The 25,056-nt window shown below is 40.6% G+C and overlaps 1 protein-coding gene across 4 annotated transcripts in view; it reads right to left on the bottom strand.

The window, feature by feature from the left end:
• Positions 1–234: 234 nt before the first annotated feature.
• LOC140185712 (tumor necrosis factor receptor superfamily member 6-like) overlaps positions 235–25,056 on the bottom strand; it is a 56,924-nt gene continuing 32,102 nt past the window's right edge. For all 4 annotated transcript variants that reach the window (XM_072239267.1, XM_072239265.1, XM_072239264.1 and 1 more), the window contains exons 4-11: positions 21,785–21,896; positions 15,982–16,052; positions 11,944–12,033; positions 9,258–9,286; positions 8,020–8,038; positions 7,416–7,438; positions 6,791–6,806; positions 235–3,470 (exon numbers count right to left, since the gene is read on the bottom strand). In XM_072239267.1, coding sequence (XP_072095368.1) covers positions 3,163–3,470; positions 6,791–6,806; positions 7,416–7,438; positions 8,020–8,038; positions 9,258–9,286; positions 11,944–12,033; positions 15,982–16,052; positions 21,785–21,896 — 668 coding nt within the window. In that variant the 3' untranslated portion in view covers positions 235–3,162. The remainder of the gene's footprint in view (positions 3,471–6,790; positions 6,807–7,415; positions 7,439–8,019; positions 8,039–9,257; positions 9,287–11,943; positions 12,034–15,981; positions 16,053–21,784; positions 21,897–25,056) is intronic.

Below are 25,056 nucleotides of genomic sequence, written 5' to 3'. Positions count from 1 at the left end.
TATTTTGCTGGATATTTCCAACATGTGTTTCAGGAAAGGATCTCTCAAACAAATTATAATGAAGATTTTTAGATTTCTCACAAAAAAAATTCCAAAACTTGCATTTGTGAAATTATGTTGTATCTAAATATTGATGGTTATTGATAAAAATATTTTTGATTAGCCATGATCAAAATAATCTTATAAGCCATATCTCTAATTATGTAAAGACTCAATACTGCAGAATAAAATACATTTGATTTCACCATTGTTTTTATTACTCCATTGTTCATAAAAATGTAACAAAAATGATAAATTGTTCTAATTAATCAGTGGACAAAATAGACTCTCAATTGAATATACTGTATGTTTAAAAATCAAATTGGACAAGGAAAATTGTTCTTATGCACATTTTTGCTCATTATATAGCTGTAATCTATTGTGATCCCATCTCAGCAAATTCTCACTGTGCTCACAAGCGCTTACAACTTCCAGTCATACAATATGGAAGATTCTTCCTGTATTGATCTAACAGACAAAATCAACACTAGTTCATTTTTTTTCACTGATCTAAACCAAGGATATTCACCAAAAAAAAGAACATAAATTTTATGGTATTAATACATCACAGAAGAATAAAGAGAGAATCAAGTTGAGGTATTTTCAAATCCTTTCGTTATATTCTTTCTATTGTGCAAATAAACCCATTTGACGAGGTCCAGCACCTGGCCACGTGGTGTGTCGATAACAACCTGGCCCTTAACACCCAGGAGACCAAGGAGATTATTGTGGACTTCAGGCATGCTAGGAGCCACAGTCATGTCCCCACCTACATCAACGGAGCTGTAGTGGAGCATGTATCAAGCTTCAAGTTCCTTGGTGTCCACTTTTCCGATGATCTCACCTGGTCCCCGAACTCCTCCATCCTGATCAAAAAGGTGCAACAGCACTTTTACTTCCTGTGGAGCATCAACAAAGCTCACCTCTGTTCCAGGATACTGACGGACTTTTACCACTGTACCACTGAGAGCATACTCACCATCTGCATCTCAGTGTGGTGTGGTAATTGTCCCATATCAGACCGCAAAGCACTCCAGTGGGTGGTGAAAACTGCCCAGCAGATTATCGGCACCCAATTGCCCACCACTGAGAACATCTACTATAAACGCTGCCTGGGCAGGGCGAAACGCATTAAGGATGCATCTCACCCTTACCATGGACTTTTTATTCTCCTCCCATCCGGTAGGCGCTACAGGAGCCTCCGCTCCCGCACCAGCAGGCTCAGGAACAGCTTCTTCCCTGAGGCTGTGACCCTGTTGAACTTCACATCACAGCGCTAAGCAGTATTGCATCTGTATCGTACTGTCTCAGTACTTCTATATTTGTATGCTGTAGCACTTAACTTTTTATTCACAGTTATTTTGAAAATAATACTATTCTTTTGCTCTTCTGGTCAGATGCTAATTGCATTTCATTGGCTTTGTATCTGTACTCGACACAATGACAATAAAGTTGAATCTAATCTGAACTAATCTAATTAGCAGACTTCAGTGCAATACAATGCATAAGGATATACAAAATTAATTACGGATGAGCATTCACATTGTTTCTAGCATTCAGTTTTAATTTACAGATATTTGACTGTATATTTACTTGTTGACATAATTAACTGAATGCTAAAGAAATATTGAACAGAACATAATATGTTCATGAAGTCTGCTCACATAGTCAAACATGTAGAAAAAAAGGACAGGGCAGCATAATGGGCCCCGTTTCTTCTCTCTCCCTTTTCTGCCAAATCATTAAAGACCTCTAACTCAATCCAAACATTCATTGCTGAGTAGTCTAGAATTGTTAATCATTACATTGAGTTCATGAGCACTATATTACTGAACATTTGGCCCAATGCACTTCCTGCTTTATTGCTGAAGAAATAGCACAAGATTTATGTCATGCAGTGACACCAACATAACTCTTGGGCACACATAATTGATGAACATGATTTGAGTTTCATTGGACAAAATAGATTTCTCATTGATACAAAATGCAACCATTGTTTCTTTAACTTTAAAGTTATTGAAGGACCTTCATATTCCAAATTGTGCTCAAAACCCACAATAGTCACCCTAATTCATACAAAGTTAATAATATAAACAACATACAGACACTGTGAACATTCTATAAGGTGGGAAAAGATGCCTTCTTCAACATATAAATTTCAAAAATTTTTTCTTTTGGCATAGTTTCAGAGAATTAGGTCACTCAAGGTCAGTTACAGTCAAGTGAGAAGCAAGGAATTAGGAGGGGGATTGCAGGCCTTTCATCACAATAGCATTGGATCCAATCAGCCACAATGCATCAGAATGGCCCTAGAGAATTTGCCATACTTAGCCTGCATGAAAGGTTAAGTATCTGGCTCCCTAGTGAAGCAATTCTGGTTTAAGATACAACTAGCAATCTCTCAACATCAAGTTTTTATTGATTTTTCTTAACACTAGGTGTTGAGCCAATGATGTCCTAGAATCAACATAAAAAATATATATATTCCTATCTTAAAAGGTCTCTTTGAGCTACAGGACCCCAGAAATCCATGTACACAAAGGAGATGGAGATCAAACATTACTAGTTCTTTGAGAAAGGTTTTATAAATGCAAAAGGTAAATTCACACTAAAAATCAAAAAATTCATACGTCAGTGCATGTTTGTCCAATATGCCACGGAGACTGGTAAAATACTTGGATGGTACCAAGTCTATGTTAATTTGTAACACAAGCTTAAAGTGAGACAGTTTCTCTATATTACACTTTCCTGCATCGACCCAAGATTAGATGATGATCACAAAAATCTACTTCTCCAGTGTTTCCATTGGGTGAAATAACAATTAATAACCATCACTCTGAGAGACTTCTACTTCAGAGTTATAATTCTAGACAATTGATTACTTCATTCATCTCAAATTTTTAGTCAGTCTTTGCTGGAATTCTGACATTTTAGATTTGACTTTATCTTATTGTACCCACGAAGCTTTTGCTGAATTCAGAGCACGGTCATAACTTGTAACAACACCTTGGAGTCTCTGAATAATGTAGGCATTTTATTAGAGCCATCCTAGAAAGAAAGTATCAAATGTAGGCATTTTATTAGAGCCATCCTAGAAAGAAAGTATCAGTTTCTTGGCCAGTTTCACTCAAGGTCAGTTACATCATTTTCTTTTCTATTTATCAATGCGTCCATAATGTTATCAGCTGTGTAAGCACAGCTTTCCTTTCTGAGTGCTTCTATCAGTTTAGGGAAAGCTCCTTTCTTCCCATGACTCTGGAGCCAGGAATACAGAACATTATATCCTTGCCGCTTTATATCATCTCTGTAATCAGCTTCAAGTTGTTGCAATTTAGGTTCACCCAGCCCTAAATGTATCCCAAGCTGGTGGTAGGCTCTTGGTTCAATCTTTCCTGCAATGAACTGCAGAATGTCCTCTGTGAGGTCAATGTCTGCTCAAGAAAAAAAAGAGATATTGTAATCAATAGCAAGTCAGAGAGGGAGAAAGCTTACATGTAAATGTCCTCTGCACATAGTGAATCAATAAATATGTTCCTCTCAACATTCAGAATGATTTCTGCACAGTAATAATGTTGAAACTACCAATCCCTCTCCAACCTTCCCCACCACATAGTCCTCTCCTTTCCTCCCCAGTGAACAATCAAGACTTATTGCAAAGGCCACAACAAAAGTTAAAACACCAAGAAAAGCAGAAGATGAACATCAGGAACTGTTGATCTTTCTAGCCCTTGATGGTGAGTGGTCCGATCAGGATCAAGGTTGTACACTTAGGTAATGGGCTCAGGGATCTTATTTGGTTTTATCATTTACAAGTATAGTCAATACCAATGAAGATTGTGTCAAAACATAAGAAATGACAGCAGAAGCAGGCCCCAAACTCTCTCACTATTCTAAACTATGATGTTAATTGCATCCCAGTCCACGATCCTGACAACTTTCATATCCTTCTCATTGAACTGACGGGTCATTTAAGTACTGGCTAGCAAATTTTTAAAAACTTCCAAGCAAGATATATATTTAACCAGCTCAATCAAGTGTACAGAACAGCCAGCAGTAGTAAGACAGTGCTTAAATTTGAAGCAGGTTTGGTCGGGTGCAAGAAGGAAATGGGTTTGGTAGGAAAATCTGTAGGTCACGTGAATACAGAAGGCAGGAAAGGTGCAAGTCATTGAATTGTATGGCACAGAAACATGTCTTTTGACTCAAACCTAATACTGACCTCCTTGTCCATCTACAGGTCCCATTTGCCCACATATCCTTCCAGTCATTGCCTATTCAACCACCTGTCTAAATTCCTAACCGTAGTGATTGCATCTGATTCCACCACCTTATCTGGCCATGGGTTCCAGATATCAACGATTCTATGGGTAAAGACACTTGCCACTCCAGATACCTTTTAAAACTCCTTCACCTCACCTAAAAATTATACCCTTTTATTAGTGATACTCATACTTCGTGGAAAAGATTGTGATATCTACTAATGAGGTCATCTCTCAGCCTCCTAAACTCCAGTTAGAAGTGGCCCAACTTTTCCAAATTCTCCCAATAACTAAAGTCCTCCAATCCAACCAGCAACATAATGAATCTCCTTTGCACTTTCTCCAGTGTTACTGCAATATTCTTATAGTGTAGCACCCTGAACTGTACATCAGTGTTTGGTAAAATTGAAACATTATATTCTAACTTTGATATTCAGTGTTGCAATCTATAAAGGCAAGCTTGCCATATGTCTTCTTCACCACCCTATCTTCTCACCCTAGTTCCCCCCTTTCCAAGTTAACATCAATCTTCTCCCTTATAATTTTCTCCAATAATTTCCCTACCACAGGGCTGTGACTACCTCATTCTTCCCCGCTGCCATTTTTAATAAAGGAACAATATTAAGCATCCTTAGATTCTGGCAGCTCATCCACAACTAGCAAAAAATGCAAAGTTCTTTATCAGAGCTCTCGCTATCTCCTCTTTTGCTTCCCATAGCAACCAGGGATAAGTACCATCCAGCCCTGAGGACTTGCAAACTTTTATACATTCCTTTGTGGGTAAGTAACAGCCCAATTTCAGGTAACCCATGCCTCCCTGTTTTCTCCCTTTTCCACCTAGTTTTCTCCCCCTTCTCCTTCAGCTCTAGCCACACATTCACCTACTCTATCCTGCTATTTCTGTCTCATACTTGCACAACCAGTAGGAACTCCCACACCTTCTGTCTACACCTACTGCCTTTCCCGATGGTCACAACCCTCCTTTCTTACTGCAACTTACTATAAGTATACCTTTCGGAATATTTTCAGTAACCTGGATACTCCATAGTGATCATATGGAAACACCCCTGTTCTCCTGCATACCCAGCTTTCATATCCTTTACCCCCAGTCTCTTCTACTAAGGAAGAGAAAGGGAACATTTTACCCAATCACTATGCACCATCCTTGTCAAAGCCCACAATCGGACCTCACCGCCTCTCACAAAATACACACCTCACTTGCTGACGACCCTAAAGGTGCTGTGAGTCCATCTGCCACTATCTCACACCCTCAGCTGACCCCTGTGGTATCAGGTGCAATGCCAGGTACAACTGAGGCAGGCACAGTAACAAGATTTAAAAGACATGTGGCCAGATACATGGATAGGAAAGGTTTTTAAGGGACGTGGGCCAAACGTGGACAAATAGGAATAGCTCAGTCAGGCAATTTGATTGACATGAACAAGTTGCACCAAATGACCTGTTTCCCTGCTGTATTACTCAATGATTTATGTAGGAACTAGAGGCTACTGTCACCTCCGGAACACATTTAAGACAGCCTAGTTGTCACTGGAAGGGGCTTAATTCCTGCGGGCTGGAGAAACAATGGGTAAGAGCTCGGAATGGGCCCACTAGGTACTGTGTGCATAATAGAACTGGATAACAGGAAAATTATTATTTTCACTTAGATTTTTGTTGTTAGGATCTCATTATCACTTGCTGGCTAAGTGTCCTAGATCTCAAGGTCAATCTCAGTCAGCCACATGAGTGAGTCTGGAACATAAAATACTTCAATATCAGGAGTGTGGTAGTTGTATTTTTCTCAGAAAAGATCAGGGAAATAACTGAAGGCCAAGGGATTCAATAAAAACTGTTCCCACAGAGAACTGGCTAGATGTGATGAGCTAAATTCAGTGTCACTTGGTGTATACTTTACAGAGGTATCATTAGCACAGCAATAACCAGTTAGAACTAATGTCAGCAACACTTTGGTTTCACTCTTCAGCCTGAGAAGATCACTCCTTGGCCTGAGAAGATCACTCTTTGCTAGGATAGTCACAGGTCCATCAAGTTTAGGCCAACTGAGTCAGCAATCCCATACCCCATTAACCAACTGTTGGCCAGCCAGCAGAAATAAGGACATCATTGATGAATGAAACTCTTTTTCTGGTCCAGAACATAAATTAGACATAAACTGTATAATTTATGCTCTCTGTGCTGTTTGAATCTACATGCCTGCGAGGTTTTCATTGTATCTGGACCTCACCGTACTTGTACATAGGACAATAAACTCGACACGATGTGAAAATGGCCCAAAATATGTCAGATGTTGTACTATTACCATTATACACTTAATTTTCATTCACATGTTTGAAATCTCAGAAAAGTTCCTTCAAGTCCAATCTGTCTCTCTGTAACTAAATAAAAGGATATAAAGAACGCAGGAAGTTGTGTTCTTGAACAGAGCTATGGAAGGAGAATGTGTACGAGCCATATACAGTGGTAACCAATACCTGGTACAGCTGGTTCCTGTGAGAAATAAAAGAAAATAACTTTTTTAGAAAATAATTACAGAAAAACAGTTCTGAAATGTCAAACTGAAGGAAATATCTTAGTTCTCTGAAGACCACAGGTTTAATTCTACCCCCTTGAACAAGCATCAGATATATTTTGCTTACTTTACAAAACACTGTAAAGTGTTGAGAAATTTTGAAAATGTGAAGTTGTGAAAATGTGAGGGAAAAATTTCAGTTGGCTGTGGTTTTCAGAATCTGAGCTCCCTTCCCACACACTACAGATAAAGTATTTCTTCTGCACCTTTCTTCCTGGAAGTGAGAAGGAAAGTATGAGCTAAATGTACCTACTGAAAACTAAATCGTGGGGAATCCCCGACAGATACAGTATCATTTTATCATAACTATTTTAGCAATTGATTTGGTAAAACATTTTCATGACAACAGAAATAACATTTACATAGATGCTGCCTGACCTGCCGAGTTCCCCCAGCGCTTTATGTGTTTTACCTCAGATTAACGCTACTTGACTACCTCTTGGGAGTTGGCTAATCACCAGATATTTAACACAATGTCCGATTATATATAATTTCCATACCTCAAGAAACATCGAATGATTACCTACCTCTGGTTTAGGGCTATTGCTCCCTGGAACATAAATAAAACCAGTTAAGTCTTCAATAATTAATGATCACTTATTAAAAATAATTAAAATATTTGCAAGGTATTCCCATTATAAATTCGTGTCAGCTTCGGCCCTATGCAAAATGGCGGCACAGTAGCATAACACTATTACAACCCGGGTTCAATTCCACCACTGCATGTAAGGAGTTTGTACAATCTCCTCGTGACCATGTGGATTTCCACAAAAATTATTTTAAATAAACATGCATAAATTTACAAAAGCAAAGGATGGAATGATCTATCCTGGACTGGCTATACAAGGACATTATGATCGTGACATGCACGAATAGATGGAAAGCAAAATGGCAGTGTTGGATTAACTGGTGCCAATTACATTAACAGTTGGGTTTTGAATGTGGATTATCAATGGCAGATCCGTAGTTGAGTGAGAGGTCTCTGATATGAAAATAACAGATGCAGTCTGGGGAAAGGTTGGGGATACAATAAATATATTCCATATATAATGATAGAATATGACTGTTGACAACAATTATATTTACACACCCAACTTTCTGGTAAGTAAATCTGAATAAATAAATAATTACCTATGAATGCCACACATTCCTGTGAAAGAAGGGAGACAAAATATTTCAGAAATATGAAACACCTTGGTTTCCTTGGCTGCATAAGTCTAGGGACGACACACTCAAGCTCTGCCAAACTCGAGAGATTGAGACTACTCAATCCCCCCCCCCAAATCCCTGTTTGTGTGGACGCTGTGTCATCCTTGGGGCTGTTACAAACTAGTGCCACGGAATAACAGACAATACACTACATACGATTAAAGGAATTATATTTATGAAACTTAACTAAAGAGTTAGTAAAGAATAACGAAAAGAAAAGTGCCCATTCTAATTAAAGAGTCAAATGTGCACAAGTTCGGGCTCATCTTGAACTTCTCTGTCACTCACGCACTGGGCCCTCGGTCAAAGTTAGGGTCCCTCACCAGAGAAACCTCCCCTTAATTCAACCATCCTAATTGGATGGCACACATTTCTCCTCATCTCTTACCCTTCAACAATAACCCAAACAAGCTGCTCTTACAGAATTGCCAAAATGAAATGCATACAGCATAACAGTAAATATATGAACCAGGGCACTTCAAATATATCGGGAGTAGATGAAAAGTACTGCAATGAAAATTTTGTGCAGAACAAGGGTTCCCAACCTGGGGTCCGTAGACATCTTGCTTAATGGTATTGGTCCACGGTATAAAAATGATTGGGAATCCCTGGACTAGAATTTGCATTTAAGGTCGCTAGGGTGTGACCTGAACCCACAGACTCTGCTTATGTCTGTATTACCTAGTGTGTGGTTCATAGTATGTGGTTTCACGATGTGCAGTATGCAGCACATGTTTTGGAAACTCGAGTATCTACTCTTGCAAAAATAAGTGAGAGTGATATAACCATCCTGAAAGAACTACCATACTAAAAAAGTCTAAAAGCTATAAATACTGAGCTCTCCTCACAAAATATTTACAAGGCTACATTATTCTGTAACAGATGGCATGAAACAGGCCATCCAGCACAGGAAGGAGGAGGTCTTGATCATAATAATTGTCAAATAAACTACGTCCATAGCACATGTTTAAATTGCTGACACTTCTTCCTTCCCCATTTTTAAATTTTACAAATCACTTAATTTTTAGAATATTGTAGCATTGAAAAGTTTCACAAAGTGAATTAGAAATTCAAAATCCAATTTACGTACAATAGGGATTTTTCTAGTTAAATTTTACATTACATAAATTTTCTTCAATTTCTTTGGGGGTAATATTTACCTTAGTATCAAAACTTTTCTTTTTATTACCTGAAATCAAATAAATGGAAACATATTTTAGTTACGGATTCCCAAATATTTCAATTGATGCTCAAATTTATAAAAATCCATTTACTGTTAGTTGAGTATTTCTCAAGACATTGGCAGGAACACACTCTGCTTACCAGTTAACATTACATAACCCTGCATTTCAGAATAAGTAGCAGTGAAATGAACAATACAACAGGCAATTAAACTGAACAATACTGCAGTCATTTTTGCAATTGTATGACAGGCCAGTCAGGTTTCAATTACAACTCAATGGCTGACCACTGTTCCTACAGCCAAAACAATCTTCTGTCTCATTAAAGATATTAACAAGGCAAACAAACTATTTTTAGTTATTCTTACAGTGCTGGTAGAGTAGCAACTAAAATGGTCTATCTTGTCACAGTACATTTATGTGCATTTTCAATTAATACAAAATCTCATATGTAAGAGTGTTGTATTTGACTTATTGAATGTCAAAAAATTGCCATTTCTATACCTTTCACAACATCAACTTATCAAAATTTACTTGGCTTCAATGAAGAACTTTTGAAGCATTACCTTTAAGATAACAAACAGCATCTTTGTGGGCTAGAGGGCTATGCAGTAGGGAAATTCTAGGCAGTTTCTAGAGTAGGTTACATGGTTGGTACAACATTGTGGGCTGATAATATGCTGTAGATTTCTATGTCCTTTCCTGCACAATATAGGGACTCACTTATACTGAGTTAATGACCAGATGATGTATAGATAACACTGGCTGAATATTAAGTACAGAACACTGAGGAAAATGCTCCTGTTTTTCTCGAATCAAGTTGTGGGATCTTTCATGTGGTCTCATAGGGTTTCTACGTGCTCCTGAAACAAGGTTTTCCGTACCAACCTGAACGCTACTTCTCCACTTTGAACCACCAACAGGCAGGGATCCCCACAAGTACGCAGAGATACTGCACTTCTGCAAGGAGGCTTAAGAGAATATCAAATCTTTTCCACCCTCCACCCGATAATCTTGTCTTGTGGCAGAGCTCACAAAAGAGCGTTTGGCGAATCTAGTGTCGGGTATGTGAATGACGTACTGCCCAAAGGAGCCAACTGAATGTAACTAGTGCTTTGGTACCAGGGGTGTTGGTTTAAGAAAGGACTCTGGTGTTGGGTTGCTTATCGTGCTAGTAGAGTTCAGGGATTTTGTGGGGAGCATTGGTATCATCATACTAGTGTCAGAAGCGTAAAGGAGAACAATGATCACTACTGGCCGGTACACCATGAATATATCTAATTACAGACCTAGGTTCTCAGACGCCAAAGGCAGTGCAGCCATGTTGGAATTGCGCTGAATTCCATCAAGATTGGCTGCCTTTGACAAGAGACGCCTCTCAAAGCAAGGCTTGTCACTTGCAGCGGTTGTACAGTGTGTGGGTTTTTATTGCTAGCACAGTGTTGCACAGCAGGAGCTGCTGGAGAAGACCTTTCTCATGGACATTGAGGGTGCAGCCTATTTTCTCCTATACATCCGCAAACATAGAACATTAAAGCACAGTACAGGCCCTTCGGCCCACAATATAGTGCCGACCTTTTAACCTAACCTAAAATCAATCTAACCCTTCTCTTCTACATAACCCTCCATTTTTCTATTATCCATGTGACTATCTACGAGTTTCGTAAACACCTCTAATCTATCTGGAAGGTTGTTCCACACACTCACCACTCTGTTAAAAAAAAACTTAACTCTGACATCTCCCCTGTCCTTTCCTCCAAATTATGCCTCCTCATATTAACCATTTCTGCCCTGGGAAAACAGCTCTGACTATCCATTCAATCTACAGTCTCTTATCATTTTGTACACCTCTGTCAAGATACCTCTCGTCGTCCTTCGCTCCAGTGAGCAAAGCCCTAGATTGCTCAAGACGTGCTCTCTAATCCAGGCAGCATTCGGGCACAACTCCTCTGCACCCTCTCTAAAGTTTCCACATCCGTCTTAAGATGAACAAGTCTACAGTAACTTGGAGCACAGCTTCAGAACCTGTTCAAAAACAAGTGCCACCTGCATTCCAAAGCTCAATGGCTAAGCTTTAGGATCATATTGCTGGAATGCAGATGATGCGGTTTACAGAACAGAAACACAGCGAGCAGCACCAAACACAGTGAGGTTCTGATCTCACTGAAACCTTTGACCTCATTAATCAGGACAGACCAGGAAGCACCTTTCTCAAATTCAGCTGCCCACAAAGATTGATCTGTCTTTTACATTTGTTTCATGATGGCTTGTAAGCCATGATCCTAAACAAAGGCACAAAATACAGCAGCTCTCAGTATGGACTGGCGATTCCATGACTTTTCCTAATCTTTTCAATCACAATACTGGCCCTCAGAGATCACCACCATCTGTCACACTCTAACCTGGAAATCAAGCATTTATGACTGTTCTCTAATGTCTGCTTTTAATCCATTTTCTTGTTCTTGACCCCTTAACCGCATAGGATATAATGTTGCTAACCAGTCACACACCTTTTAAATTCCATGTAAACAACATCTAATATGCACCCTTCACCAAACTTTGTCCAACTTTGCTTAATGTTCGGTATTTAAACCAATATTAGGCAGGATAAGTCTGATTGTCGTTCCTTACAAGGGCAGAACAGCCTGGATGTACTTGGACTTACATGGGAGGGCTTTCCTTTTCCAGTATAGTAGAGGTACCAGTGCTAGTATTGGTACCAAAACAATAAGCCATAGGTAATTTTGTTCTTTTCCTACAAGCAAAAGAAAATAAGATATAACATCCATGATAATTACAGACACCATCGTGATGATCTCAAATCAGAATCAGCTTTATTATCACCGGCACGTGTCATGAAATTTTTGTTAACTTAGCAGCAGTTCAATGCAATACATAATATAGAAAAAAAATAAGTAAATCAATTAGAGTATACATATATAGAATAGATTAAAAATCATTCAAAAAACAGAAATAATATATATTAAAAGAATGAAGTAGTGTTCAAGGTTTCAATGTCCATTTAGGAATCAGATTGCAGAGGGGAAAATGCTGGTCCTGACTGAGTGTGTGGCTTCAGGCTTTCCACCTGATGGTAACAATGAGAAAAGGGCATGCCCTGGGTGCTGGAGGTCCTTAATATTGTACGCTACCTTTCTGAGACACTGCTCCTGGAAAACATCTTGGGTACTTTGTAGGCTTGTACCCAAGATGGAGCAGGCTAAATTTACAACCCTCTGCAGCTTCTTGTGGTCCTTTGCGGTAGCCTCCCTATACCAGAGAGTGATGCAGCCTGTCAGAATGCTACCATGATACAACTATGGAAGTTTTTGAGTGTATTTGTTGACATACCAAATCTCTTCAATGAAGTATAGTCATTGTCTTGCCTTCTTTATAACTGCATCGATATGTTGGGACCAGGTTAGGTCCTCAGAGATCTTGACACCCAGGAACTTGAAGCTGCTCACTCTCTCCACTTCTGATCCCTCTATGAGGATTGGTTGTATTCCTTCGTCTTACTCTTCCTGAAGTCCACAATCAGCTCTTTCGTCTTACTGACGTTGAGTGCCAAGTTGTTGCTGTGACACCACTCCACTAGTTAGCATATCTCATAAGTTTTTTTTAAACAGAGTGGTGAGGATATCTTATCACCAATCCACACAGATTGTGGTCTTCCGGTTAGGAGGTCAAGAATCCAATTGCTGAGGGAGGTACAGAGGCCCAGGTTCTATAACTTCTCAATCAGGATTGTGGGAATGATGGTGTTAAACGCTGAGCTATGGTCGATGAATAGCATCCTGACATAGGTGCCTGTGTTGTCCAGATAGTCTAAAGCCATGTGAAAAGCCACTGAGGTTGCATTTGCCATTGACCTATTGAGGCAATAGGCAAATTGCAATGGGTCCAGGTCCTTGCTGAGGCAGGAGTTCAGTCTAGTCATGACCAACCTCTCAAAGCATTTCATCACAGTAGATGTGAGTGCTACCGGGCGATAGTCATTAAGGCAGTTCACATTCTTCTTAGGCACTGGTATAATTGTTGCCTTTTTGAAGCAAGTGGGAACTTGCACCCATAGCAGTGAGAGGTTGAAAATGTCCTTGAACACCCCCACTAGTTGGTTGACACAGGTTTTCAGAGCCTTACCAGGTACTTCGTCAGGACCTCCCGCCTTGCGAGGGTTCACCCTCTTTAAAGGCCTCTGAGTCAGAGATCACAGGGTCATCAGGTGCAGCAGGGATCTTCACAGTTGTAGTTATATTCTCCCTTTCAAAACGGGCATTAAAGAGTAACGTTGGGCTGAGACCCTTCACCAGTCCTGAACCGTCTCAGCCTGAAATGTCGACTGTACTCTTTTCCATAGATGCCTCCTGGCCTGCTGAGTTCCTCCAGCATTTTATGTGTGCTGCTTGGATTTCCAGCATCAACAGGCTTTTTCTTGTCTGCAATCGGCCCAAAGCATGTTCATTGATTCAGATTACCCATATCTGCGATTTTTAATTTTCTTGTAGTTATCATATTCTACACAAAATTTGTTACTCCCACAAATTTCACTCAGTACAATGCAGCAAACTTAGACCTGCCTGAAGTTGTTGAATCAGCATTCTGGCCAAAGATAGGCTGGAATATTACAGACTAGAAATGTACGAAACAGAAGAGCAAAAGAGCAACGCATTCCATCTGACCAGACTCGTACAGTTTGGATGCCTCATTCCTCAATACCCTCCCAGTTTTATTTGATCTCCTGAGCAAAGGGGGAAAAAGCAGACTGATTAGGATATTAAAAAAAACATATCAACAGTTATTGGAAACTTGTTTGGGTGACATGGTTAAAATGAAAGGGATCTCAGATTCCAGGGCTCATCTGTACTGACAGCCAATCTCGCTTTTCACACAAACAGGGACTGCATCAAACCTTTAACAACAAAGTCTGAGAGGAGAAGCAAAAAAAAACTGGAAAGGGGGTCCAGTTCTGATCAGTAACCACTGCTCACTAGAGGAGATGCATGGACAGGGATTTGGGGTGAAACAGACAATGGGACCAGTTATGCAATTTAATATCCCACCAACAGCCACTGTCTGAACTCATGTGATTGATAGAGTAAACCAAGCAGGAGGAGAATGAAGAATAAGTAAAAGAGAAAATGTCAGTCACTCTTCAAATATGTTGATCAGGAAATCATCTTTTTTAAAAGATAGGAGAAAACAGCATATTAAAAAAATTATGACTGTTCGGCAATTATTTTAAATCTATATTTGTCCTCATGAAAAATGTTTGCCAAGAAAGCTATTATTGGAGCCTATCGTCACAATAGGTCAACGGCAGATGCAATCTCAATGGCTCTCTACACAGCTTTAGACCACCTGGACAACACAAACACCCGTGTCAGGATGCAGTTCATCAACTATAGCTCAGCATTTAATCCCATCATTCCCACAATCCTGATTGAGAAGTTGCAGAACCTGGGCCTCTGTTCCTCCCTCCGCAATTGGATCCTTAACTTCCTAACTGGATGACAATTTGTGCGGATTGGTGAAAAGATATCCTCCTCGCTGACGATCAACACTGGTGCACCTCAGGGGTGTGTGCTTAGCCTACTGCTCTACCCTCTATATACACATGACTATGTGGCTCAAATATCATCTATAAATTTGCTGACAACACAACCATTGTTGGTAGAATCTCATGTGGCGACGAGAGGGCACGCAGGAGTGAGATATGTCAACTACTGGAGTGGTGCCACAGCAACAACCTGGCACTCAACGTCAGTAGGGCGAAAGAGCTGATTGTGGACTTCAGGAAGGGTAAGACAAAGGAACACATACCAATCCTCATAGAGGGGTCAGAAGTGGAGAGAGTGAGCAGCTCCAAGTCCCTGGGTGTCAAGATCTCTGAGGATCTAACCTGGTCCCAATGTATTGATGAAAATATGAAGAAGGCAAGACAGCAGCTATACTTTATTAGGAGTTTGAAGAGATTTGGTATGTCAACAAATACACTCAAAAACTTCTATAGTTGTACCATGGAGAGCATTCTGACAGGCTTCATCACTGTCTGGTATGGAGGGGCTACTGTACAGGACCGAAAGAAGCTGCAGAAGGTTGTAAATCTAGTCAGCTTCATCTTGGGCACTAGACTACAAAGTACCCAGGACATCTTCAGGGAGCGGTGTCTCAGAATGGTAGCGTCCATTATTAAGGACCTCCAGCACCCAGGGCATGCCCTTTTCTCACTGTTACCATCAGGTAGGAGGTACAGAAGCCTGAAGGCACACACTCAGCGATTCAGGAACAGCTCCTTCCCCTGTTATCCGATTCCTAACTGGACATTGAATCTTTGGACACTACCTCACTTTTTTTAAAAATATACAGTATTTCTGTTTTTGCACGATATTTTTAATCTATTCAATATACATAATTGATTTACTTGTTTGTTTATTATTTTTTTTCTCAGCTAGATTACGTATTGCATTGAACTGCTGTTGCTAAGTTAACAAATTTCACGTCACATGCCAGTGATAATAAACCTGACTCTGATTATAATATTTTAGCAACATATTAACCAGCATGTTTAACCATTGCTTAATTCTCTCTGCAGAAAATTGTCCTATAGTAACACCACCTGAGTAATTTGTCAACCTGTTTGCAGTAGTTTTGAGTGGTATAGTTAACACTACAGATAATGGACAGAAAAAGAGAAACATACCTTTTGCTTTGCAGACTGTGTCATTGGTTCTTGTACAAATCCGTACAATCTCTTCAGTGTTATTGTCGCACCTTGGGAAAGAAATAAAGTGCTTAGGGAAATAACCGATTTTAGTAATCAAAAACTAAATCTTCAGTCTATTACTTCTGATAGAAGAGCTGTGCCTAAAGGATGAACAGCTTTTATTTTTCTTTAACAATGCTACATGACTCACTAATAACTCTGCACATTTGAGATTTAGTACTTGCACCCCAATTTCAGATAACCACAGAGCAGAAGCAAATCTATTGGCACAAGTTGACACCACTAAACACTGCTGTTGTGTTCATAATTTTCCAATTGGGGGCAGCCAGCTGATGACAACAAACACGACAACACTTTGAAGCCTCCTTGGTCAGAGCTAGTACAGGTTGAACCAAAGCAATGTCCCACCTTCTCGACGCCACAGGACCCCCAATTCAGGAATATGCCTTTCCACTACTCCTTAAACCCCCGACCAGAAAACTGGAAATTTTGCACCAAGCTTTATTAAAATACAACAAAAACAGAAAATGCAGGAAACACACAGCAGGCCATGCAGCATCCGTGGAAAGAGAAAAAAAAGTTCATAATTCAGGTCAGAGACCAAAAGACATAGGAACAGAATTAGGCTCTTCAGCCCATTGAGTCTACTTCACTATTCCATTGTGACTGATTTATTATCCTTTTCAACCCTGTTATCCTGCCTTCTCCCCATAACCTTTCAAGAGCCTATCCACCTCCACTTTAGACATACCCAATGACTTGGCCTCCATGGACGTCCATAGCAATGAACTCCCACAGACAGCTGTGGAAGCCAAGTCATCGGGTAAATCTAAAGTGGAGTTCCATAGGTTCTTGATTCTGTTGAAGGATCTCTTTCTATCCACAAAATAATGCACAACCTGCTGAATATTTCTAACATTTTGCTTTTATTTCATTTTTCCTTCATCTGCAGTTATCTTCGGATTTCATCTGTTAAACTACAGTTAGCATAAAACTGCACCTAACACTCCCAGGTAAAGCAACTTGCAGCCTTCCAAGCTTGATGGCAAATGAAGCTATATTTTCAGGTTTATGCCCTGCCAGCGAAATGCAATCGGACATCTTGCCAAAGAGTAAGGGATTGGGCTATAGTTTCATTAAATGTAATGAGAATGCAGAATCATTTTCCAATGCATTTAAAATTAATCATTCAAAAAGCAAACTAATCAAAATGATAGTCTGTATCCAATAATAGGAAAAGAGTATTAATGGGATACTGATGTTGTTGAGTAGACACTTAGCAATGGTCATAAACAATCAAATTGGAAAGAAAGAATAACTGTTAAAATATTCTCTCTCACAGGGTTGTGAACTTTTGAATTTCTCTATCACTGAGAATTGTGGAGGGCAGGAAGGAGCTTAAGGAGGAAATTAGGAGAGCCAGAAGTGGCCATGAGAAGGCCTTGGCAGGCAGGATTAAGGAAAATCCCAAGGCATTCTACAAGTATGTGAAGAGCAAGAGGATAAGAAGTGAAAGAATACGACCTATCAAGTGTAACAGTGGGAAAGTGTGTATAGAACAGGAGGAAATAGCAGAGGTAATTAATGAATACTTTACTTCGGTATTCACTGTGGAAAAGAATCTTGGTGATTGTAGTGATGACTTGCAGTGGACTGAAAAGCTTGAGCATGTAGATATTAAGAAAGAGGATGTGCTTATGCTTTTGGAAAGCATCAAGTTGGATAAGTCGCTGAGACCAGAGGAGATATACCCCAGGCTACTGTGGGAGGCGAGGAAGGAAATTGCTGAGCCTCCGGTGATGATCTTTGCATCATCAATGAGAGCAGGAGAGGTTCCGGAGGATTGGAGGGTTGCGGATGTTGTTCCTCTATTCAAGAGAGGGAGTAGAGATAGCCCAGGAAATTATAGACCAGTGAATCTTACTTCAGTGGTTGGTAAGCTGATGGAGAAGATCCTGAGAGGCAGGATTTATGAACATTTGGAGAGGTACAATATGATTAGGAATAGTCAGCATGGCTTTGTCAAGGGCAGGTCGTGCCTTATGAGCCTGATTGAATCTTTTGAGGTTGTGACTAAACACATTGATGAAGGGAGATCAGTAGATGTAGTGTATATGGATTTCAGCTAGGTATTTGACAAGGTACCCCATGAAAGGCTTATTGAGAAAGTAAAGAGGCATGGGATCCAAGGGGACATTGCTTTGTGGATCCAGAACCGGCTTGCCCACAGAAGGCAAAGAGTGGTTGTAGACAGGTCATATTCTGCGTGGAGGTTAATGACCAGTGATGTGCCTCAGGGATCTGTTCTGGGACCCTTACTCTTCGTGGCTTTTATAAGTGACCTGGATGAGGAAGTGGAGGGATGGGTTAGTAAGTTTGCTGATGACGCAAAGGTTGGAGGTGTTGTGGATAGTGTGGAGGGCTGTCAGAGGTTACAGCAGAACACTGATAGGATGTAGAACTGGGCTGAGAAGTGGCAGATGGAGTTCGACCCAGATAAGTGTGAAGTGGTTCATTTTGGTAGGTCAAATATGATGGCAGAATATAGTATTAGTGATAAGGCTCTTGGCAGAGTAGAGGATCAGAGGGATCTTGGGGTCCGAGTCCATAGGACGCTCAAAGCAGCTGCGCAGGTTGACTCTGTGGTTAAGGCGGCGTACAGTGTATTGGCCTTCATCAATCACGGAATTGAATTTAGGAGCCGAGAGGTAATGTTGCAGCTATATAGGACCCTGGTCAGACCCCACTTGGAGTACTGTGCTGAGTTCTGGTCGCCTCACTTACAGGAAGGATGTGGAAACCATAGACAGGGTGCAGAGGAGATTTACAAGGATGTTGCCTGGATTGGGGAGCATGCCTTATGGTTGAGTGAACTCGGCCTTTTCTTCTTGGAGCGACGGAGGATGAGAGGTGACCTGATACAGGTGTATAAGATGATGAGAGGCACTGATCTTGTGGATAGTCAGAGGCTTTTTCCCAGAGCTGAAATGCTTGCCGCAAGAGGACACAAGTTTAAGGTGTTGAAGAGTAGGTACAGAGGAGATGTCAGGGGTAAGTTTTTTTTAAAAACGCAGAGAGTTATGAGTGCTTGGAATGGGCTGCTGGTAACGGTGGTGGAGGCGGATACGAAAGGGTCTTTTAAGAGACTTTTGGGTAGGTACATGGAGCTTAGAGAAAAAGAGGGCTATGGGTATCCCCAGGTAATTTCTAAGGTAAGGACATGTTCAGCACAACTTTGTGGGCTGAAGGGCCTGTATTGTGCTGTAGGTTTTTTGTGCTTCTATGTTATTTATATTAAAGGTGGAGATAGACACATATTTGAAAGATTAAGGAAAAACTTCCAGTTTAAGGTGCTGCTGAAGCACAGTGATGACTTGCTATCAGCAAAAACAACTATTAATTACTTTAATAATCACACCTTTTTCTCAAAAATGATCAACAGCCAGTAACTTCCCTTTCAGCGCTGAGCTTTTGAACTGGCAGTACAACCTGGTATTCTTGCGGTGTGCACTGAAGTCTCGAAGGTGCAGGACAGTTACGGCGTGACGTATACGAGTCAAATCCAGGCAGCAGGACTCAGGCCTGCGAGCCAGGTATTTGCCAATGTTTGGCTGCTGGAGCAGACTTGGAGGCAATTCAAAACTCATTCCTCCGAGATGCAGCACAGAGCGTCATAGGAAGTCATTCCTGCCTGTGGCCATCAAACTTTACAACTCCTCCCTTGGAGGGTCAGACACCCTGAGCCGATAGGCTGGTCCTGGACTTATTTCATAATTTACTGACATAATTTACATATTACTATTTAACTATTTATGGTTCTATTACTATTTATTATTTATGGTGCAACTGTAACGAAAACCAATTTCCCCCGGGATCAATAAAGTATGACTATGACTAAAACGAGGCAGAGTCGAGGTGGCGGGGTGCGAGCCCGCGAGTGAGAAACTTTCAGCCAAGGTTTGACTGATTTAAGCCGCAAGCCAAATCAGAAAGGTCGGGTATAGGCCAAATCAAGGTCAAGAGTCCTGGGCTTGACTGCGTATCAAACAGCAGGGCCCAGGCGCGAGAGCGAGGAACGGCCCTCTGATTGGCTGATTTAAGTGCCAGGCCAGACTGAAAAGGTCAGGGCATCGGGGCCAGAGGTGAAGGACTGGCCGGAGTTCAGTTCACTGCTCCGCTAGGCTTATGGGTCTCTGTGTTGAATTAAGGTTGTTGGCCTGCAACTAACAGGCTCCTGGGTCAGCTGCAGTGATGACAGGCTTTGTGGCTGTGGACTTATTTTTATGAATTTTGGGTCTGAATATTACTTGCTGACTTTTATTGTTTGCATGATTTGGATTCTTTTCTGCACATTAGGTGTTTGACCATTTTTTTTAGTGAGTTCTAGCGGGTTTCTTTGTTTTGTGGCTGCCTTTAAGGAGAAAAATCTAAAGGTTGTGTAGAGTATACATACTCAGACATTGTACCTCTCCCAGAAGTTCCAGGAGTCTCCTGCATATTGATAGCGGCTCCCTGACACCCGCAAATTATATACAATATCCTGGAAATCGATTTGAGGGGGAGAGGGGGACTATCCTGATTGGTCTCTCTTTGTGCTAAGTTGACCTATCTGTTTTCTCTGTGGGCAGGCTTAACAGTCGACCTCTCTCTCTCTTTCCTCATCCATCAGTTCAGTTGAGTGTCCTGCAGCACCATGGCAGAGTGTTCCAAAAAAACGAAATGTAAAATGTACATCACCCCAGACTACACTAAAGTGCACCCCCGCCTAATAGGGTTCAAAAATAATGACAGTGTTGCTCGCTGCACTGTTTGCAACAGTGACTTTTCTATTGTCCATGGTGGGTTAAATGACTGGAAAAGACATGTTGAGGTGAGTTTAACAGGTGCCATTCATTCAATAGCATAGCTAACATTATTTAAACTAGCTGGCCAGCTGCTAAGGAGCTACTCTATTGATGTCCTATGTGATGAGGCCAAACTCCCTGTAATCTTACTTAAAGTTGTAATAGAATTAAAAAAATGACTCCATTATAATACAAGTACATATTTTAATGTCACATTTTCTGCATAAGACAATATAATAAGGATGCACCTTATGCTTTTAGGGACCACAACATATTAGGGAGGCTAAGTGCAGGGAAGGCTGCTCAAGTATTTCACAGTTCTTTTCAGCAGAAAACCAAAGTCTGACAGAGAAGGTTGACCCAGGGGGTGGGGGGAGGGATACGGAGTTGTGGGGGGGGTGGGGGTGGGGGTGCTACCTCCCTGAAATGAGTTTTTGCAGGGTAGGATGTCTGCATACTTCGAACTTTGAATTACAGGTTTTGGGAGAAATGGCACAGAACAGGAGTTGAAGCCTGCTTAAATCAGTCATGATCATATTGAATGGTGAGGCAGGCTTAGCTAAGCCAAAGGACATATCCTGTTTCTATTTTTTTGTATTCTTGTGCTCTTGTTAGCCAAGGTTCCAGCATTTAGTCTTGATTCAGTGGGCTGTGCACTGACAATGCCAGACAGGAAATAAAGGCTCACAAGAATGCTCAAGAAACCTTGGTTTAATAGTTCATTTGAAAGATTCCGTCACCAACAGCACATCATTCTTCCCCCACCCCCAACTCTGAATCATCAGTCCATACTCTTTTCAACTTCATCCTGCTTCAGCCCTGGAAAAATACTTAATTTTGCAATCTTTTGACTCAAGAGGTAAGGTGCCATTGTGAAGCCAAGCAGTGCTTGGTAGCTAAACATACAAAGCATTATCTTAGTGCATTTTACTTACTCTTTGCAAGGAAAACACCTGTCGCATTTTTCAGGAGTCTTACAGAAGTGGTTCTTCATGCAACGACACTTTGTGTTACTGGTTGCCCTACATTCGATTTCTACTTCTTGGCCTGCGAAGGTAAAGGAGATCATAGTTTTGAAATAGTCAAAGAGCATGGATAGATGCAGAAACGATATGGCTAATTCTCTACATGACTACCTTGCACAAGAAAGTTGGATTAAATATTGGAGTATGACAGAGAAAATATCATTGACCACATGGATGATTAGGGTAGTTCTTTGTAGGGATAAAGATAACTTTTTAAAGCAGTACAGCAAAAAAAGAAAGAAAATAAGTGAAATCCTAAGGAAACTGAGAAATGCAAGAAAACACTTTGCAAGTTAGGCAGTATTTGCAGCAATAGAAGATGAGTTAACATTTCAAGTTGAAGATTCTTTATAGGTGATGTTTTCCTTTTCACAGATGTTGAGTGTTTGCAGCATTTTCTGTTTTATTTTTAAAAATCCACAATCATATCACATTTTAACATTAAGCCCAATCAAAGGCAATTAAAAAAAATGACTGAACAGCACTGAACCAGAAATTTAGAGAAGTAATGACATGTTCCCTGCTGACAGGAGAAGCGCGGTGGGTGGGATTTGACAGCCCGGTGAAAACACGGTGCAGAAAGGTAGGTGGAAAAATAGGATTGATGTAGATGCTTTGAGAGCCAGAATACACCTGATCAGTTATAAGAAACTATGGTGAAATAAGAATATAAGGAAAGATTCGGACTTGTTATTCAGCTTAAATATTTAACATTTTCACAAACAACACCTATAATTTAAATTTACTAACATCAAATCTGCTGTTGTCAAACTCTAAATATTACTGGGTATTTTTTAAAAAGATTTTCCTCCACTTTGCTTTCTGCTCATAACAAGGTCTTGAATTATATGCATTAACTGCAGATTTCGGTAAGGAATTTTGAATTTGGTTAAACTGACACACCTTTACATTCCCTGTTGACGCTGGCCCAGAGCCCTAAGAAGCCCTTCCACAATGCATCAGCTTTCCGTCACCGCAAGTTCAATAGTCAGCCAGGTACATATGATAATTAACTGGCTTGAGTGTTTACTGACATCTTTAAACCCTCAGTTCAGTAGTCTAAGGTACCCGCCTGCTTCAAGTAGGATTCAATTGTACCAGTGTCCAAGAAGACAGTGGCAATCTGCCTCGACGACTATCGTCCAGTAGTACCTGCATCCACTGTGATCAAGTGCTTTGACAGATTGGTCGTGAAATTTATCAACCCCTGGCTGCAGTGATTTGGATCCACTCCAATTTGTCTAACGTCACAATAGGTCAGCAGCAGGTACCATTCTACTGGCTCTTCAGCCTTGGAATAACTGGACAGTGAAAATGCATACATCAAGATGCTCTTTATTAGCTACAGCTCAGCATTCAATACTATCATCCCCTTGAAACTAATGAATAAGCTCCAAGACCTAGGCCCCGATGACTCCTAGTGCAACTGGGTTCTTGATTTTTCTCACTGGTAGACCTCAGTCAGTTTAGATTGGCAACAACATTTCCTTCACAATCGCCATCAGCATAGGTGCACCACAAGGCAGTGACCTTACCCTCTGCTCTACTTATGACTGTGAGGCTAAGCACAGTTCCAATACTACGTTGGTGACACTGTTGTTGGCCGAATCAAATGTGGTGACAATTGGGCACGTGGGAGGGAGACTGAAAATCTGGTTCAATGTTGCACAACAACAACCTCTCACTCAATGTCAGCAAAACCAAAGAGCTGATTATTCACTACAGGAGGAAGAAACTAGAAGTCCATGAGCCAATCTTTATCCATGGACTGGAGGTGGAAAAGGTCAGTAACTTTAAATTCCCTGGTGTCATCGGTTCAGAGGTCCTGCCCTGGAACCAACAAGTAAGTGCCATTATAAAGAAGTCATGGCAACACCTGTACTTTCTTAGAAGTTTGTGCAGATCTGGCATGTCACCTAAAACCATGACAAACTTAATGGACGGAACTTCATGATGCAACCTGGCTGGCTGCATCATGGCCTGGTATGAAAACAACAATTCCTAAGAACAGAAAAGTCTACATAAAGCAGTGGATATAGTTCAGCCTGTTACAGAAACAGCCCTTCCCACCACTGAGCACGTCTACCCAGAGCACTGTCGCAGGAAAGCAGTATCCATTAAAAAGGACCCCCACCACCCAGACCTGGCTCTCTTCTCGTGCTGCCATCAGGAAGGAGATACAGGAGCCTTAGGTCCCACACCACCAGGTTCAGGAACAGTTAGTACTCTTTATTACCCATCGTGCTCCTGAACCAACGTGAATAACTTCACTCAACACTGAACTGACTCCACAACCTATCAGCTCACTTTCAAGGACTCTGCGATTCACGATCTCGGTATTATTTATTTATTTTTGGATTTGCACAGTCTGTCTTCTTTTGCACATTGATTGTTATTCATTGTGTGAAATTTTTCATTGATTCTGTGATATTTCTTTGTTCCACTGTGAATGCCTGCAAGAAAGTGAATCTCAGGATAGTATATCGTGACATATACATAAGGTTACTTTGAACTTTGAAGTTCCATTGCTATAATCTTAGAGTAAGCTGGTGGCCAAGTGAGCTTCTGAACTAGTCTAAAACTGTAGCCACGTTAGCTCTTTCAAAGAACTATCTGATAATTTTCCACCAAGCCCTAAAATCCAATTCAATTGATGCAAGTTACAGTAATAGCTAATTCAATGCTGGTAAAAATATCAGGTACAAAGGCACGATACATCCTTTGTCACATCTTTCAGTTTCAACATTAACAGCCATCTTATGCCGCTAATGAATCTCTTCTGTTTTTTAAAAAAAAAATCAAAGATGCCATGCAAAGTGATTTAATCTCAAAAGTGAATTCTATAAATATCTCGCACTTACAATTACATTTCTTTTGATGTAAATGGAATGTAACTGTATTCTTTGTGTGAGTGATAAAAGCAGGTCATTGAGTCACCAGCGATTAGTAATGAACTGAAATCTCTTAAGACAGCCTCGCCTAATCAAATAACGCAGCAATACACACACACACACACACACACAGGAATGAGTGCTGAATTACAAACATAAATACTCACCAAAATTTTTACAAAAGCCTTGTATAATGTTCCGTTGCTGCTCATGGTTCCACAGATTGAGTAATGATAAAGCAATACAAATCAGACGAGCACCAATCTCTGTTTTCCCACACAAGGAACAAAC

This window comes from Mobula birostris, chromosome 21 (genome assembly GCF_030028105.1).
Source record: "Mobula birostris isolate sMobBir1 chromosome 21, sMobBir1.hap1, whole genome shotgun sequence".
Lineage (NCBI taxonomy): Eukaryota > Metazoa > Chordata > Chondrichthyes > Myliobatiformes > Myliobatidae > Mobula > Mobula birostris.
The sequence above is the reverse complement of the archived record's forward strand: the minus strand, read 5'-3'. Positions and strand labels throughout refer to the sequence as shown.